Genomic DNA, 15,627 nt, shown 5'->3' on the forward strand with positions numbered 1-15,627 from the left:
CCTTTCTGTTTCCGCTGCGTAGTGCAATGCTAGGTTGCGTTATGCATTTAATATTATCTGGCCTCCTCCCTCCCACCAGGTAGCCTGAAGTAGGTAACAAAAAAGGGGACGTTTAAAGAATATATTAAACCACCATTCAATAGTCAGTTTAGTGCACGTTCTGCAAAGCTGTCCAACGATCAGAGTTGTACTGAAGGCACTTGAGTGTTGTTCCTTCCCCCACCTGAGTGCATTTCATCGTCCAGTATCTAACATCTTCTGCAGTGCAGGATGTTGTTGGAACTTATCTGGAACCTTGAGCGTGCATAGTGTTTTGAAGAGTAACAGAAGCCAAAAAGGCCGTTCCTTTCCCCAGGAGACATACTTGTTTATTCATTTATTTGATTAATCCTCCACATTTCTTCCAGCCACAGCCACATTTCTTCCAGCCAGCATGGAACTTAAGGTGGTCTTCATGGGGGGCTAAGCCTCCCATCTGGGCCCTGACCAACTCCAGCCCTGCTTAGCTTCTGCAAGTTTGCTGCATCGTGTGCCTTCTGACCATGCCCTGTGTCTACATTTCCACAGTAGGGAGAGGAGGGAGTCTAAGGGAAGGCAAGGGATGTGTATTGAGCAATTTAAGTTGTATTGACTTTAGGTATTTTAAGTTAGGATAACTATCTGTATTATATGTTTTTATCCCACCCATCCTCCAAAGAACTTGGGGGTTCACCTTATGTGGGTTTAATCCCCCCCCCATTTTAACTCCACAACAATCCCACAAAGTAGCTGAGGTTGAGAAGGAGTGGCTGGCCCAAGTTGCTCAGGACACTTCACAGCAGAGGGAGGATCTGAACCCAGATCTTAGCCTGACGCTTTGACCACAACACTTTATTGCTTCTGGACGAAAATGCCAGTGCGCGATAGTTGAAAAGGTGGCTGTTGAAGGGGGACTGATAGCACCATGTACATCTTGTGGGAGGAAGTTTCAAGCGAAGCTAGCAGTGGGAGGAGGAGTGGAGTCCTTTGAGAGCAGGAAACCTACCTATTCTCTTATTAAGGATTGATCAAATTGAAGGAGCAAAGGTCACAAATGTAGCAGGAAGAGGCAAGGCAGAAAGCCAGGGAGACAAAACCATGGGAGAGCTTTTAAGATACATGGATTTTGTGAGGTTTGGGAAACTACCCTGGGAGGTTGAGGAGAGGAAGCCTCCACATTCAGAGGCAGTCAACCTCTGAATCCTGGTGCCACAAGGGATCAGGGCAAGGCCTTGGCCTCTGTACCCCCCAGAGTAACTGGCTGGCCACTGTGTGAAACAGTTGGACTAGATGAACCAGTGGTCTCATCCAGCCGGGCTCTTCTTATCATGCGAATGGAAGGATTTGGGCAGCAGAGATGCAGAAAGAGTCAAGCGGGCTGAGGAGTGACATGGGAAGAGCTGGTTTCTGTAATGAATCCATGCGGATCACACACCTGTTTCCTGTTCCTGCTCCAGTTGCTGCCCAGGAGATCGTGTACGTTAGCTTCCTTTGCCTAGCGGCCACTGTTCTCTTTGTGCACTGTCTGTCTTAGGGGACCTCGTTGGGAATGGGTCTCCCCCTCAGTGCCCACCTCACCTCACCTTGTCATCACAAACCTGTTTTGACTTGTGAGATTTGGCATCTTCCGTGAGACCTGGCAAAGCTTATTTTTGCGTTGCATGTAAATTTCCTCTCCTCCCTATGCCGTTTTCGTTCTTCCACCCCAATTAACTAAAGGCCGCAGCTGGAAAGGTATTCGGTTGTTAATTGGATTCCATCCTCCCCCCCCCACATCTCCCCCCCCCCTACTTTTCAAGTACTTCTCTCACTGGAGGTGCCTAGGGGTAGGGGGGAAAAAGAATACAGCATTGCATACAGTTCTGTGTTTTAACCGGTCCAATTTAAAATAAGCACTGCTATTAATTACGATCAAATTGTGTTGGAGTCGCTCCAAAATATTGCTTGCCAAGACATGCACGGCGTATCACTAGAATCAGTTCCTGAGTTGATAGATGTGTGTGAGCAATTACTAATTTTGCATGGAAATTATTATGGTTATTTTTTTAAAAACCCAATGTGGTGTTGTCTTTAAATACCCTCCTTCCACCACCACCCCCAGCTTTGCAGAAACATTCTGGGTCATGTTTTCAAAATCTGGTCCCCTCCCTGGTGTGTGTAAAAAAAATCCTGACCAAATTTTCTCAATGATGATGAACCAGCCCATCCGAGAGGCAGCTGGGAAGGATCCAAAATGATCTCTCTAAACGGACAGATTGAACATTCAGATGGCAGGTGAGATTTAGCATCGGCTACGTGCCTGCTAAGTGCGCCGGGTCAAAAGCTTTTGCCACCAGTTGCCATTGATGAGGTTACCAGCAGCCAGGTTTCCCAAGCAACCTTTTATTGAATGTCTTGATCCTTTGGTATTTATTTAAGGAAGTTCTACCCTGCTTCTCTGTATAACACCATCATGATGACTTACAGCCTCCAAATAATACATTAAACTATGAAAACTGTAACACGAAACAATAAAATTACAGTATTTGAATATATAATTGTAATACTTTTTAAAAACTATTGTTAGCCAGTCATCTTCTAAAAACAACCATTAGGTCAGAAATGGGTAGAAGGAAATAAAATCAACACTTAAAGGTTAAAAAGTCAGCATGTTCAATACTTTTCTCTTTTTTCTTCCAAAACAGACAGGCTTTCATCTGTTATTTATATTGCTTTTATTTTTAACTAGAAACAAAGCACGTTGTCGGAAAAAATACAACGGGCTCTAGAAAGGGGAGGGCAGGCAGGCGGGCATTATCTCTTCCTCTGTGACTGCTCCCAGCTGGGTGAAGGTGAAAGGCAGACATTGCCCCCTGCTCCACACCTGATCCAGGCCAGGCGAAGGTGGGGGCGGGCATTGCCACCTGCTCCGCAACTGATCCTGGCTGGGTGAAGGGGGAGTGGGCATTGCCACCTGTTCCGGGCCTGATCCTGGCTGGATTAAGGAGGAGCGGGCATTGCCACCTGCTCCACACCTGATCCCGGCTGGGTGAAGGGGGAGTGGGCATTGCTGCCTGCTCTGTGTCTGATCCTGAAGTGGTGAAAAGGGGGGGGGGTGTCCGCCTGCTCAACTCCTGATCCTGGCCGGGTGAAGGGGGGGTTGGACATTGCTGTCTGATCCTTGCCGGGTGATGGCGGGGGGCGGGCATTGCCACCTGCTCTGCTCCTGATCCCAATAATTTTACTCCTCTAAATAAGAATAATTTTACTGTATTTTAAATATAAAATGCACAGTGCTCAAGTGCATAGTGTTAATCAATAGTTTTTCAATAAATATAGGATTCCATAAATACTACATCACAATGTACAAAAATATCCCATCTATATACAATATCATTGGTTTGTACAGAAGTCCAACCGGTGTAGAGCTCCCAAGGAAAACCACAAAGTAAATAGTAATTCACATTGAATATATCAGAGTTATGTTGTTTAAAGCTTTCCATTTTGGTCTTTTTCAGGAACTTCATGGAATGGAATAAGAACCTCCAGAGATGACCCAGTCCAAAATGTACACGTAGATCAACCGTATTCCATAGCAGAGCCTGACGGGCGTATTTTCCTCCCTTTTCACTCAAGGCTGTTTCAAAGTCTCCTATTTCATATGACAAACGCTATAAAAATAAATTGTAATAAAGCATATCATTAGCTAAACAAATAGATTCTCTATTGCCATTATACTCTTTTGCCGTTATACAATAACAAGTAAAACAGAATGATGAATTAAGTTCCCTACTTACAAACTCCCGTTATTTATTCTATTTCAAGTCACCAGGTTGGGAAGAAACAACGGTCAATTGCCGTGCAGAGAGAATACACCCATTCCTTTTAAGCTGCTCTTCACTACATTCTTAAAGGAACAGTAATAAATGTAACACTACTAAAAAACAAGTATATTCAATCTCGTTATTTAAACCATGAAGGGATAAAGAGTTAAGTCTGTAAATCCATTCCAATTCTTTTTGTAAAAGTTTTTCTTCTTGCCCTCCATGCATCTGACGAAGAGAACTGTGATTCTCGAAAGCTTATGCTACAATAAAGTTGGTTAGTCTTAAAGGTGCTACTGGACTCTTTTTGATTTTGCTACTGCAGACTAACACGGCTAACTCCTCTGGATCTATAATTTATAGAGGATTTGATAACAGTTAATACAAACACTTTAAAATCTCTATCCATGAAATGTGCAACAAGAGGGGCATCTGCAACTCTATTCTTTATTCTAGACACGTGTTCTTGCACCCTCACGTTTAGAGAATGTGAGGTACTGCCAACATAAAGTTTGGGGCAATTGCATTGAATCACATACACCACGTTGTTAGTTCTACAGGTAGAGAAGTCCAGACTATATAAAGCTTTGTTGGTTCGTGGGTTAACAGTGTGTGTTACTGGAATAGACAAATCACAAACATTGCAATTCCCACAAGGGAAATGACCCTTTGGATGTTGTGTAACGTTGCAATTTTACTGAAAAATTGAATGCACTAGCAAATTCCTTAAGCTTCTAGTCTTCTGGTATCCAATTAATGGTCTCCCTTCACAACCCTTTATGCTGCTTAAAATATGCCAATGTCTATTTATAATTCTACTAATTTTTATGGACATTGGAGTGTAATCAATTGCCCACCTTATCCTGTCTGGTGATTCTTTATTTTTAGGAGAATAGTGCCTCTCATGGTGTCATTATTGCTTTTTTGTTGACCTGTTCTATGACCCGTCTTGGGTACCCACGATCTGAAAAGGATCTATCAAGTACCTTACATTCTTCTTTAAAATCAACATCCCTTGGAGTTCCTTTTCATACATAAATACTGTCCCGTTGGAATATTTTCCCTCAGATGAGTGAGGTGACATGAAGTAAAAGGTAAATAAGAACAACAGTCTGTTAACTTTTGAACATTCCATTATTTTCTTTGAATACGATGACGTCTAAAAAAAGTAATGCAAGTAGTACTCCCCTCCCAAGTAAATTTGATACTATTGTCTAAGGAATTTAACCAATTTATAAAGTCCCCTACATGGTTGTTAAATTTCATAATTAGAAACACATCATCAATAAATCGTTTCAAAATGATTACCTCATTATAATATGGATTCTCCTCTTCCTTTAGTACATATTTACATTCAAGATCAGGAGGAAAATACACTAGCAATGCCCGTCAGGCCCTGCTATTGAATACAGTTGATCTACGTGTACATTTTGGACCGGGTCATCTCTGGAGGTTCTTATTCCATTCCATCGAGTTCCTGAAAAAGACCAGAATGGAAAGCTTTAAACAACAGAACTCTAATATATTCAGTGTGAATTACTACTTACTTTGTGGTTTTCCTTGGTAGCTCTACACCGGTTGGACTTCTGTACAAACTAATGCTATCATATATAGATGGGACATTTTTGTACATCCAAAATAAGGATTGTTCTGATACATAATGTATTTGGCCTCCCACTGTGCCATAAAAATATTAGCAATACTGGGGGCAGCCACACACCCCATGGCTACCCCTTTGACTTGAAAAAAATAACTATTCAAAAATCTAAAATAATTTTTTTCTAGAATCAAGTCCAAGAGTTGAAGTAAGAACTCAGAGCTCGGTTTATGGTTCTGTCTATTGTGCAAACCATCAGCTACCACCAATCGTGCCATGTCATGAAGTATAGACGTGTATAAGGAGTTTACGTCCATCGTTAATAGAGCAAACTTTTCTTCTACTGGGGTGTTTTCTATCATTTATATAAAATTCCTGGTGTCTTTAATATATGAGGGAATATTCAATACCTCTGCCTGTAAGAAAGAATCCAGGTAAACTGCAAGTGGCTCCAAAACAGAGCCACAGCCAGAAACAATGGGTCTCCCTTGGTAGCTCTACACCAGTTGGACTTCTGTACAAACTAATGATATTGTATATAGATGGGATATTTTTGTACATTGTTATGTAGTATTTATGGTATATTATATTTATATTTATTGATTATGCACTTGAACACTGTGCACTTTGTATTTAAAATACAGTAAAATTATTCTTATCTAGTAGAGGAGAATTATTGTGATTACTCTAGTGTATACCTCCGGTTGTTTCTTTACAAATCTTCAACAGTTGTGATCCAGAGGCAGCCCCTTGTTGGTGTTTGCCTGCTCCTGCTCCTAGCTGAGTGAAATTGGAGACGGGCATTGCCCCCTGCTCCGTGCCTGATCCCAGCTGGGAGAAGGTGGCATACAGGCATTGCCACCTGCTCAGTGCCTGATCCCAGTTGGGTGAAGGCAGTGGGCAGGCATTGCCACCTGCTCCGCTCTTGATCCCAGCTGGGTGAAGGGGCAGCTGGCATGGCCACCTGCTCTGCTCCTAATGCCAGCTGGGTGAAAGTGGGGGCGGGCATTGCCACCTGCTCTGCTCCTGATCCTGGCTGGTTAAAGGCAGGGGGAGGGGCAGGCATTGCCCCCTGCTCCGCTTCTGATCACAAATGGGTGAAGTCAGGGGGCGACCATTGCCACCTCCTCCGCTCCTGATCCTGGCCAGGTGATGGCGGAGGGTGAGCATTGCCACCTGCTCTGCTCCTGATTCCAGCTGAGTGAAGGCGGGGATGGGCATTGCCACCTGCTTTGTGCCTGATCCCAGCTGGGTAAAAGAAAGTCAGATACCAAGAGAGCTTGACTCTTAAAAGTTTATATCCTGAAATCTTGTTGGTCTTTAAGGTGCTATTGGACTTGAATCTTGCTCTTCTACTGCAGACCAACATGGGCACCCACCTGAAACTATGGATAGTGGGGCAAGGAAACACCTCTGTTGGAGAGCTTGGAGATCTACCACCAGCTTGAGTAGTCAGTCCTAGACTGAATGGACTTGTGACTCAGTACAAGCCTGCGTTGCTTCTAAAAATACTGTACAGCTGGAGAAGTGACAGGAAAGGCTAACTGAAATGATGAAGAACATCTTTCTTATATGGAGTGAATAAAGAGGTTTTTTTTCTAATTGGGAAATTGACGATGATGGGAGGACACGATAGAGCTCTGTGAAACAAACATTCTGCATGAAGTGGATCGAGAGATTATTCTCTTTCAAAATGGCAGAACCTGAAGTCATTCAAAGATGCACATTGTGCAGTCTAACTAGTAGAGCAGGGGTACATGACTGAAACAATTGGGTGGGCCATAAGGGATCTTGACTTGGAGCTAAATGGGCTGACCTGTGGTGGTGGCCTGGCTCCATTATCGCCTATGTGACTCTTTGGTTTGGAGGTCAGCACATTATCTCTTGGCTGTTCTGTGGGCTGAAAGATGGCCCAAGAAATGTCTGTCTTGCTCCTTGGGCTTCCCAGGCAGAGTTGGATGATCAACTCCTACCTGGGAGTCAGCATGAGCCAGATGTAGACTTATTTTCCCCTTACTGTGGGCAAACTCCTGAGGAGTCTTCACTTTGCCCGCCACAATTCCAACTGGTGGCAGGCGAAAAATAAAGGAGGAAAAAAGGCTTCAGCCTAGTAGCTGGCACATCACTTCCAGGTAAAACATGGGTGACAATGTGTATCTCTAGGAATCACTGGAAACTGTATGGTAGAACCATAGAGTTTTGTCATAGAGTTGCAGTGATTCCTAGAGCTACCCACTGCAACTTCCAGGTTGTACCTGGAAGTAATGTAGTGATGGTGATGTTGTTGACGTCACATACCTCCTCTCACCGGTTGTCAGGCTTGGCCTGGCCTCCCTATCCACACAACATAAGTCTGCCATGCTTATGCTCCTGGGGTTAGAAAGTTTCCCATCCAACATCCAGCATAGATGATGTTCTCAGTAGAAAAATGTGTGAACTCAGATAAAAGTTCCTTGTCTGCAGAGACCAAGAATGGAGGCCCGTTTGCTCTTTAGCCTTATAAATGTCATGAATTTAATGTGGTCTTTAGCTCAATAGCCATTTCATGATGGCTGTAAAAGCAATTACTGTCTCTGTGACGTTTATGGCTGTTGCAGATAGGAAAACGAGAGGTTAATCCATTGCAATTTCCTTGTTGATGTATGAAAGCTATTGTGCCTTATGTAAAATGGATCTCTCTCTCTGACTATGAAGATGATTAAAGAAAAAGTAAAGTCCAGTGTTCATAGGAGACACTATGTAGTCACATGGTTATTCCTTTAACTGGCCTAGGCCTCTGCTTTCTGGCCTGTAGGTATGAATAAAATGCAAGTGTTGCCTATAGCTATTGTTGCTATTTAAGCCAGTGAGGCAGCAAAGATGCACCCCAGCGATGTGCTATAATTAGATGTTTTGTTGGGCGTATGAGTTGTAAAAAAAATTCAGGTTTTCCCACATCCGAAGGTAAAGCTTTGACGTTTATGAAAAGCATATGCAGGCGGTTAGCAGCAATGTGGTGAAGAGGTCAGAGCATGGGTCTGGTGATGGAAAACTATGGTTCACATCCCAATCAGCTATGCCAGTCAAAAGGGTGGCCGTAGGCAAATAAAACCGCTCATCCAAACTACTTCTCAGACTGAGAATTGATCTTTTAGCCTGTTGGTCTCCATGTTCAGGTTAAGTTGCTGGTTACTACCTTGAAAGCCCTTCATGGCCCAGGATCTATATACTTGAAGGACCTTCTCTCCTGAGAAGAACTCTAGCAACAACTTAGTGCGGGGGTCCCCAACCTTTTTGAGCCTGTGGCCACCTTTGGAATTCTGACAAAGGGTGATGGACACAACCACAAAATGGCTGCCATTGGAGGCAAAGTCAGCCACAAAATGGCCACCACAGCAAGTGGAGGCACCCACAGAGGAAGCCCAAATGCAAGAGACAAGAAGAATAATTTGGGGGGGGGGGGAACATCAGGAAGGAGGAGTGAGAGAGAGAATAGAACCAACACTGTGGCGGCAGCTGATGCCAAAACAACGCTATTTTAATCTGCATAGACAATCAGGTCTCCAGTGGCCAACCAGAAGCCCCACCCATATTCTAAAAACACTTGGTGGGCACCAGGAAAGATGTCAGTGGGCACTATGGTACCCATGGTGATCCCTGCCTTAATTCCTGAAGTGAATGGTTTCTTTCCATTGCCTCACAGAGAAGGGTGAAGCCTGCCAATGTACGCATGTTATTCACTGGTTCCCACCATGTGGAGTAGATTTCCAGATTTTGAAACCTTGTTAAAAGAATGTACAAAGTTTATAGGCAGTAATCTAGTTATTAATGTAGTACATGGGGTTTAAAATTAATTTTGTTGGCTGAGGTGTGTTTTGTGATATTGTTAATATTATTATTTATGTCATTTATTGTCTGCCTTTCTCACTGAGACTTAAAGTGGCTTACACAGTGTGAAATTAGTACAGTCAGTATCAAGGACATTTGTATAAACAATGCCATAGGGTAAATAAATACAAGACATAACATTAGCAGGAATCCAGTACAGAGCTGAAGAAATGCTGAAACAGGATAAGCAATTCTAGGGCTGACATTAGACAATATGAAGCACAGGTAACTCATAGGAGCACATACTTAAAACAACAACGTAAGGCAACATAGTGGTGAAGTCTGTGTTCCCTAACTGAGAGTCAAGCTACAAGTGACACATGACACAGGTTGGATACTTGTCAGCTTCCCTCAAGTTTTGATGGGAAATGTAGGCATCATGGTCTTGCAGCTTTAATGGAGAGCCAAGCTGTAAAACCAGGATGCCTACATTTCCCATCAAAACTTGAGGTAAGCTGACAAATGTCCAACCTGTGTAAGACGTCACTTGTAGCTTGGCTCTCATTAGCGAAGCATCTGTTAGCCCATATTTGAGCTTTCAGTCAGAGAAAGATGGCCTAAAAAGCATTAGATTAGACAAAAAATAAAATACTTGTGATAATTCAGAATATCTAACTACCTTGCTCCTGAATCCTCATGCTTCTGGATTTCAGGGCTCCCCCACCTGGGATGGGAAGGGAATCTTCCTGCATCTCAGATTTATTTGGCCAAATGAAAGCTGCAGTGGCCATGGTCTCTGGTGTTCTAGCACCGTGTGGAATATGGCAGTCCGGATAATACTGCAAACAATGTTGGCAATCTCCTTTTCGAATACCATTTTGAGGTGTGAATCTAGTGAGACGGCACTGAATTTCAAACAATATTTTAAATCTATTTCCCAGTCTGCTTCCTACCATTCACAGTCATCAGATTAGCTTGCTCAGTGTAAACCCTTTGAATGCAAGCCTGACGCAACGAGATTGAGTGGACTCCTGCTGCTGGTTTTAACATGGCCAGGACTGTACCTTTTGAAGTCTGTAGTTCTTTGTATTTGCAAATTTTCCTGGTTCCCAAATTAATTCTCTTCATTTCTCTCTCCAGCTTGAGAAGGAGCTGTCGAAAAAACTTGAAGAGTTGGAAGGTAGGGGCCTACACATGACCGAGCCTTCTCGCTAAAGCTACGTATCATTTGCACCTTGGTGACAGATCTCTCTGTTTACTGCAGGCGAGATATCAAGCTACCAAGATGAAATAGAGATTGAATTAGAAAACAGCCGGCCGAAAGCAAAAGGAGTATATGCAAATTATAGTAAAGACGGTAAGCCTCCCTAATTTAAGTAAAGTGTGACTAGATTAGAAATACGAGTGTAATTTTAGGCTAACTTTGTGTTTCCGATGTATAAATATAGTAAGCTTGACCACAGCGTAGCATTTGTTCCAGTTGTGAGCAAGAACATCAAGGCGTGGGGCGGGGGCAGGGGTGTCACAGAATGGTACTGGGCGTGCCAAACTGGAACTTTAAATTCCATTTGAAAGCCCCTTGGGAGGGGAATGAAACAGCTGCTATAGTGGGGACGACAGCATGTGTAGTAAGGAGATATACAGTGCAACCCTAAACAGAGTTACAGCCTTTTAAGCCTATTGACTTCATTGAACTTAGAAGGGTATAACTTTGTTTAGGATTGCACTGATTGTTAACTTAATCCAACTTTTGGGGAACTCCCAACATTTGGAAAGCCAGGAAAGATGGGGTGTTGGAGGCAGTAACGGTGCCCACCTGTGTCCGATTCCATTAGTTAAATGACTGATGAAACTCAAAAGCGACAGGAGAGAGCTTGGCCGTTTCCAGACAGCCCCCCGCCTCGCGAAACGTCGCGCGTCGTCGCGCAGAAAATGCGAAATATCGTGTTTTCTCGCGCGAGTTTTGCGCAAAGTCACGCAAAACTCGCGCGAGAAAACGCGATATTTTGCGTTTTCTGCGCAATGACGCGCGACGTTTCGCGAGGCGGGGGCCGTCTGGAAACGGCCCTTGATTAGGTCGTCTGTTCCATTGTTCAGATAACTTCAGTGCCTGGGGAGGCCTCTTTGGCCAATGGAACTTCAGGAGGGCGTAGTCTTCCCCAGCCAGGCAATGATTTTTAGAGGCTGGAAGCTGTGAAGGTGCCTCCTCCACTGTTTGTAGCCTACTCACTGTTTCAGAAATTGTGTGTGGCCAGTGGCTAGAGCTGGAAACAAAGCCCCTTGATAATCAGGGTGTAATATTTGCAATGGCAAGCAGTTCTAGCATGTGACCCTCTGGAAATGTTACTTAGTTACAGCCATAATTAAATGGCACGATATTGACCAAATAATGGCATCGATCCTATTCCACACCAGCTGCCATATGTTCAAAGGACGCAGAGTGACTATAGCAGAAATGGTGTGCAGGTGCCCATGGTGACATCTCGCCAGCCTTTTGTACACTGATGCCTGTTGCCACTTGGCTCACTTACCCTCTGGCACTCCCTGGTTTCTTCTCGTAGCAGAAAGGAACAAGGGAGACACTGTAGTTTTCTTTTTGTGTCTCTTCCTCATTTTCCTACTAGAAGAAACTGGATGATGCCAGAAGGTGAGTTGAGAGAGAGACAGATGGAAAGAGAGAAGCGGAGAGCGTTGCTGGGTCTCTTCTAGTCCGCTGGAGGCTGATAGTATGTGTAGCGATTTGTTCACAGGCTGCATTGTTCACCAGATCCTTATTACTAGCAGCGCACACTAAATTTGGGTGTAATTGGGAAAAGGCTGAGTTACCAACAATCTGTGTCTAGTTGATGCATTAGAAATCGGTTAGTATAATTCCGTTGTCACATTTAGTGCAGGAACGGGGAGGCCTTGTATAAATGTGAGTTTTTTTTCTTACAAAATAATCATGTCTGTTAGTGGAATATAAAATAATGTCAGAGCGGAGAAGCGTGCCATTTACTCTTGATTATGTGGTCACTGATCCCTTCATAAAATTACAGTACTTTGGGGGGCAGTGGTGGGGGGGGGGAATGAGCCCTAGCTTTTAACTTTCTGCTGCTGTGGATTGGCTCTTTCTGTAAAGGAAAAGTGAATGAACTACTGTTAGATCTGAGACTAGAAAGAAGTAGCGACCGTGGGGGATTCTTGGGAGTCTTTTATGAGGGCATACCTCTGCTTCAGCATATTAGATGAAATTATTTGATCCTCTGTCCTTCAAGACTGCATGGAAGATAATGCCTTGAGTATATTCGGTGAGGAGGAGGGAGAAGATGAAGAACTAGAAGCAGCTGCCAACCATTTGAACAAGGACTTTTACTCCGAGCTGGTCGACAAAGACAAACTAGAGGAGAAAGAAGCTGCCGTCAGGCCCCTGGCCCTGGAATCTCTGCTCGGCCCCCTCCCAACCGCGGCTAGTCTTGGGATAACAGAATCGATAAAAGAGTGCATTTTGACCAAGGGTCGAGACCACAGTAAGTAAAAGCGGAACTGGACACATTGACCAAATTGTATAATGTGAGATGGCAGTGGTGGTTCGGTGTGGAGTTTCACTTTTGGGTCAGAGTTGTTTTTGTTCAAGCCAAATAGTTTTGCTGGCTGGAATTTTCACAATGAATGAAGTGGGAATCCATGGTAGCTGAAGTAGGGAATGATGTACCTGTATAATGCTGGCACCTTAATTAACATCATCCTAGTAATATCAGCCTAGTAAGGCCAAATTTTACTTGTACAATTTTTATTATCTCAGACTTTTCTTGAAACTAATGGTTTGAATATTAACCTGTAATGAACAAGGATGGTTTTTATTCCTCTCTCAAGAATTCTCAAAGCCCTGGGCTTAGAAGATTTGTTCTGTTTCGTCTTCATTTTAAAGGTTGGCATATGGTCTGAGGTTTTTCGTTTCTTCTTTGGATTTGCTTATCTATATAGGGCTGAATGTATCTGTTTTTGCCACCCTCTCTCAGGGATTATCTAAGAGGCATTATACCTTTGCATAGCGGCTTCAGGAAAGACAGGATTCAAAATGGCTTTTCTGTGGTCTTGCTGGAAGCATGTAGCAGACCCCTGCTGGAAACTGGATGTTGAGTTAAATGGACCTTTTGCACCTGGCATCCAGCAGGGCTGTTCTTAGATCCTGTTTTTAATTTGACCAGCAGTATTGGTAGAGTGGCACAGTTTGGGTACAGAATGCTTTGCTTGTTTAATGATGAATGCTGTGTTACTGCAAAACTTGCTTCTTTGTCCCAGTATCATTGTGGACCCAGAAATGCTATCTATTTTTCTGCCTGCCTGTCTTGTCCCTTTGCCCATCCATGACTGTGTCTTTTTTTTTTGCTTGTTCATAGGCACACAAAATCAGTCACATTCATGATGAATAACTGCTGTAGACAGCCATTTCACACACCTGATGAAGTGAGCTCGGACTCACAAAATCTTAAGCAGAAATCAATGATGTTAGTATTTAAGAAGCCGCTGGATTTCTGTTTAGTTTTGCTGCTACAGGGTTACACGTACTACCTCTTTGGAACTGTTGACACATTCACAGTGTGTACCACTTTGTATGTACCTTTTGGCCACTAGATTGAGGTCTTGGGTAGGCTGCATGCTGCTGATGTTAAATAAATGTGAAATGTTAGTAGCAAAATATGGTAGATTTCTTCACAAGAGTGTGAAACTCCATGTTTATGTCCCTGCTGCTTTTCTATCTGCAAATCACCTGAATGCAAAGGTTTGTAGCTTTAGAATTTTTGCTTCTTGCCTTGAGAAAAATCCTGCTCTCTCTCAACATCGGCCGTTTTTACACGGCCACGTGCCCGGAAAATCACGTGAAACTCATGGCATAAAAGCGTCTTCCTAGCACGATTTCCCGGCATGATCCTGTTTAATGGCGCTTTTTCTGACGTCATCAGGTCATTAAAGGGGATCGTGCCAGGAGATTATGCTAGGAAGACGCTTCATGCCATGAGTTTGCGCGATCCCCCGGGGTGCGTGTGAAAACGGCCATTGTCTAGATCCTGACCTCTCCTTTAGATGGCCATACCAAGGCATTCATTATTGTCATGATCCTTCATGCCAGTTGCCCAGATCCTCTGGTGTGTGACTGCTTTAAACCCAGGAGGGCTGGAATGTCCCTCCCCATATGTCCGACATGCGCAAAATGCTCTCATAGTTTGCTGCTCATGCATATTCTGTGTACCACATCCTGCCGAAAAGGTCTCTCTGAGTGGGAAATGATAAATCTTCCTAGTAGCAAACCTTCCCAATCAAACCTTGTGTGTGTGCAGTTCATAAATTGGGCACTCTTTATAGACTATTGTATCTGTGATTGAGCCTTCATTATGTCGTTAATGAGATGTGAAAATCTTGCTGCAACCAGCAGGATAATGCTGGAACATGACTCCCCCCTTCCCCCTCCAACGCTCCATATACGATGGCCAATACCTGAAGCGTTTGGTACAAATTACAGGTAACATGATTTGGTTGCTTAATAATAAAATGTTGGTTGCGCATTTTTTTAAAAAAACCCAACAACGTAAGTCCTTGTGAATGGTACATTGCTGAAGCGGAAGCAGCTATGCGTCGTTTTTTGAATGGAGAAAACCAGCCGGAGACTAGGGTTAATAACACGGTGCAGTTTTTTTAAATCACCAATTGAGATTGAAGTGGCTTTCAGACATCACAGCAGACTCATGTGACAAAGGTTTGTTGGCCTGATCGCGACTTTTTGTTATGCCCGACCATGCCCCCTTGTTCCTTCCACCTCCCTCGTCTTCCTTTAGGGTAGGTTGCTTGACTGAACGCTTCCTGGTTTGATTAAGCTCTGAATTGCCATGACATCCAAATACAGGCGGCACTGGCAAGTTGGAGCTTGTTTCCTCCACGCCAAGTGGCATTTAACCGGGGCTTAGAATTCCTGGTTATTGGGAGGAAACAAACCCATGTTTGCCAAGGAAGCCTGCGTTCGTGTGCCGCAGCCAATGGAACTGAAGCAACCAGGAAGCCTTGGATCAAGCCGCACGCCCTAGAGGAAGTAAGAGGGGTGAGGGGAGCGCTTGAGTATGCCAACAAGCTGTGCTGTGACTGTGCCAAACCACTGCTTAATGAGCTCACTGTGATGTCTGAACGCAGCCTGATTTTGCAAGGAAAATCTGCAGCTGGTAAGCAACACCCAAAAGTGACTTCGCAAGTTGTGCTGAAACCAGGCAAGAATTTCCTCTCTTCATACTCTCCGGCTAATATCTACAAAGCAGGCAGCTTGTGCAGAGGAGTTGCTTAAGTCCAAGGTGAGATGGGGTGCAATCCTGTGCAAAGTTACTCCAATCTAAGCCCATTATTTCCAATGGACTTAGAATGGAGTAATGCTCC

At 43.8% G+C, this 15,627-nt stretch overlaps 1 protein-coding gene across 1 annotated transcript in view; it reads left to right on the forward strand.

Moving 5' to 3' along the window:
* BRF1 (BRF1 RNA polymerase III transcription initiation factor subunit) overlaps positions 1–15,627 on the forward strand; it is a 294,493-nt gene that overhangs the window by 141,427 nt on the left and 137,439 nt on the right. The window contains exons 9-11 of the mRNA XM_054970610.1: positions 10,366–10,405; positions 10,490–10,582; positions 12,483–12,734. Of these exons, the coding sequence (XP_054826585.1) occupies positions 10,366–10,405; positions 10,490–10,582; positions 12,483–12,734 (385 nt within the window). The remainder of the gene's footprint in view (positions 1–10,365; positions 10,406–10,489; positions 10,583–12,482; positions 12,735–15,627) is intronic.

Source organism: Eublepharis macularius, chromosome 2, assembly GCF_028583425.1.
Source record: "Eublepharis macularius isolate TG4126 chromosome 2, MPM_Emac_v1.0, whole genome shotgun sequence".
NCBI lineage: Eukaryota > Metazoa > Chordata > Lepidosauria > Squamata > Eublepharidae > Eublepharis > Eublepharis macularius.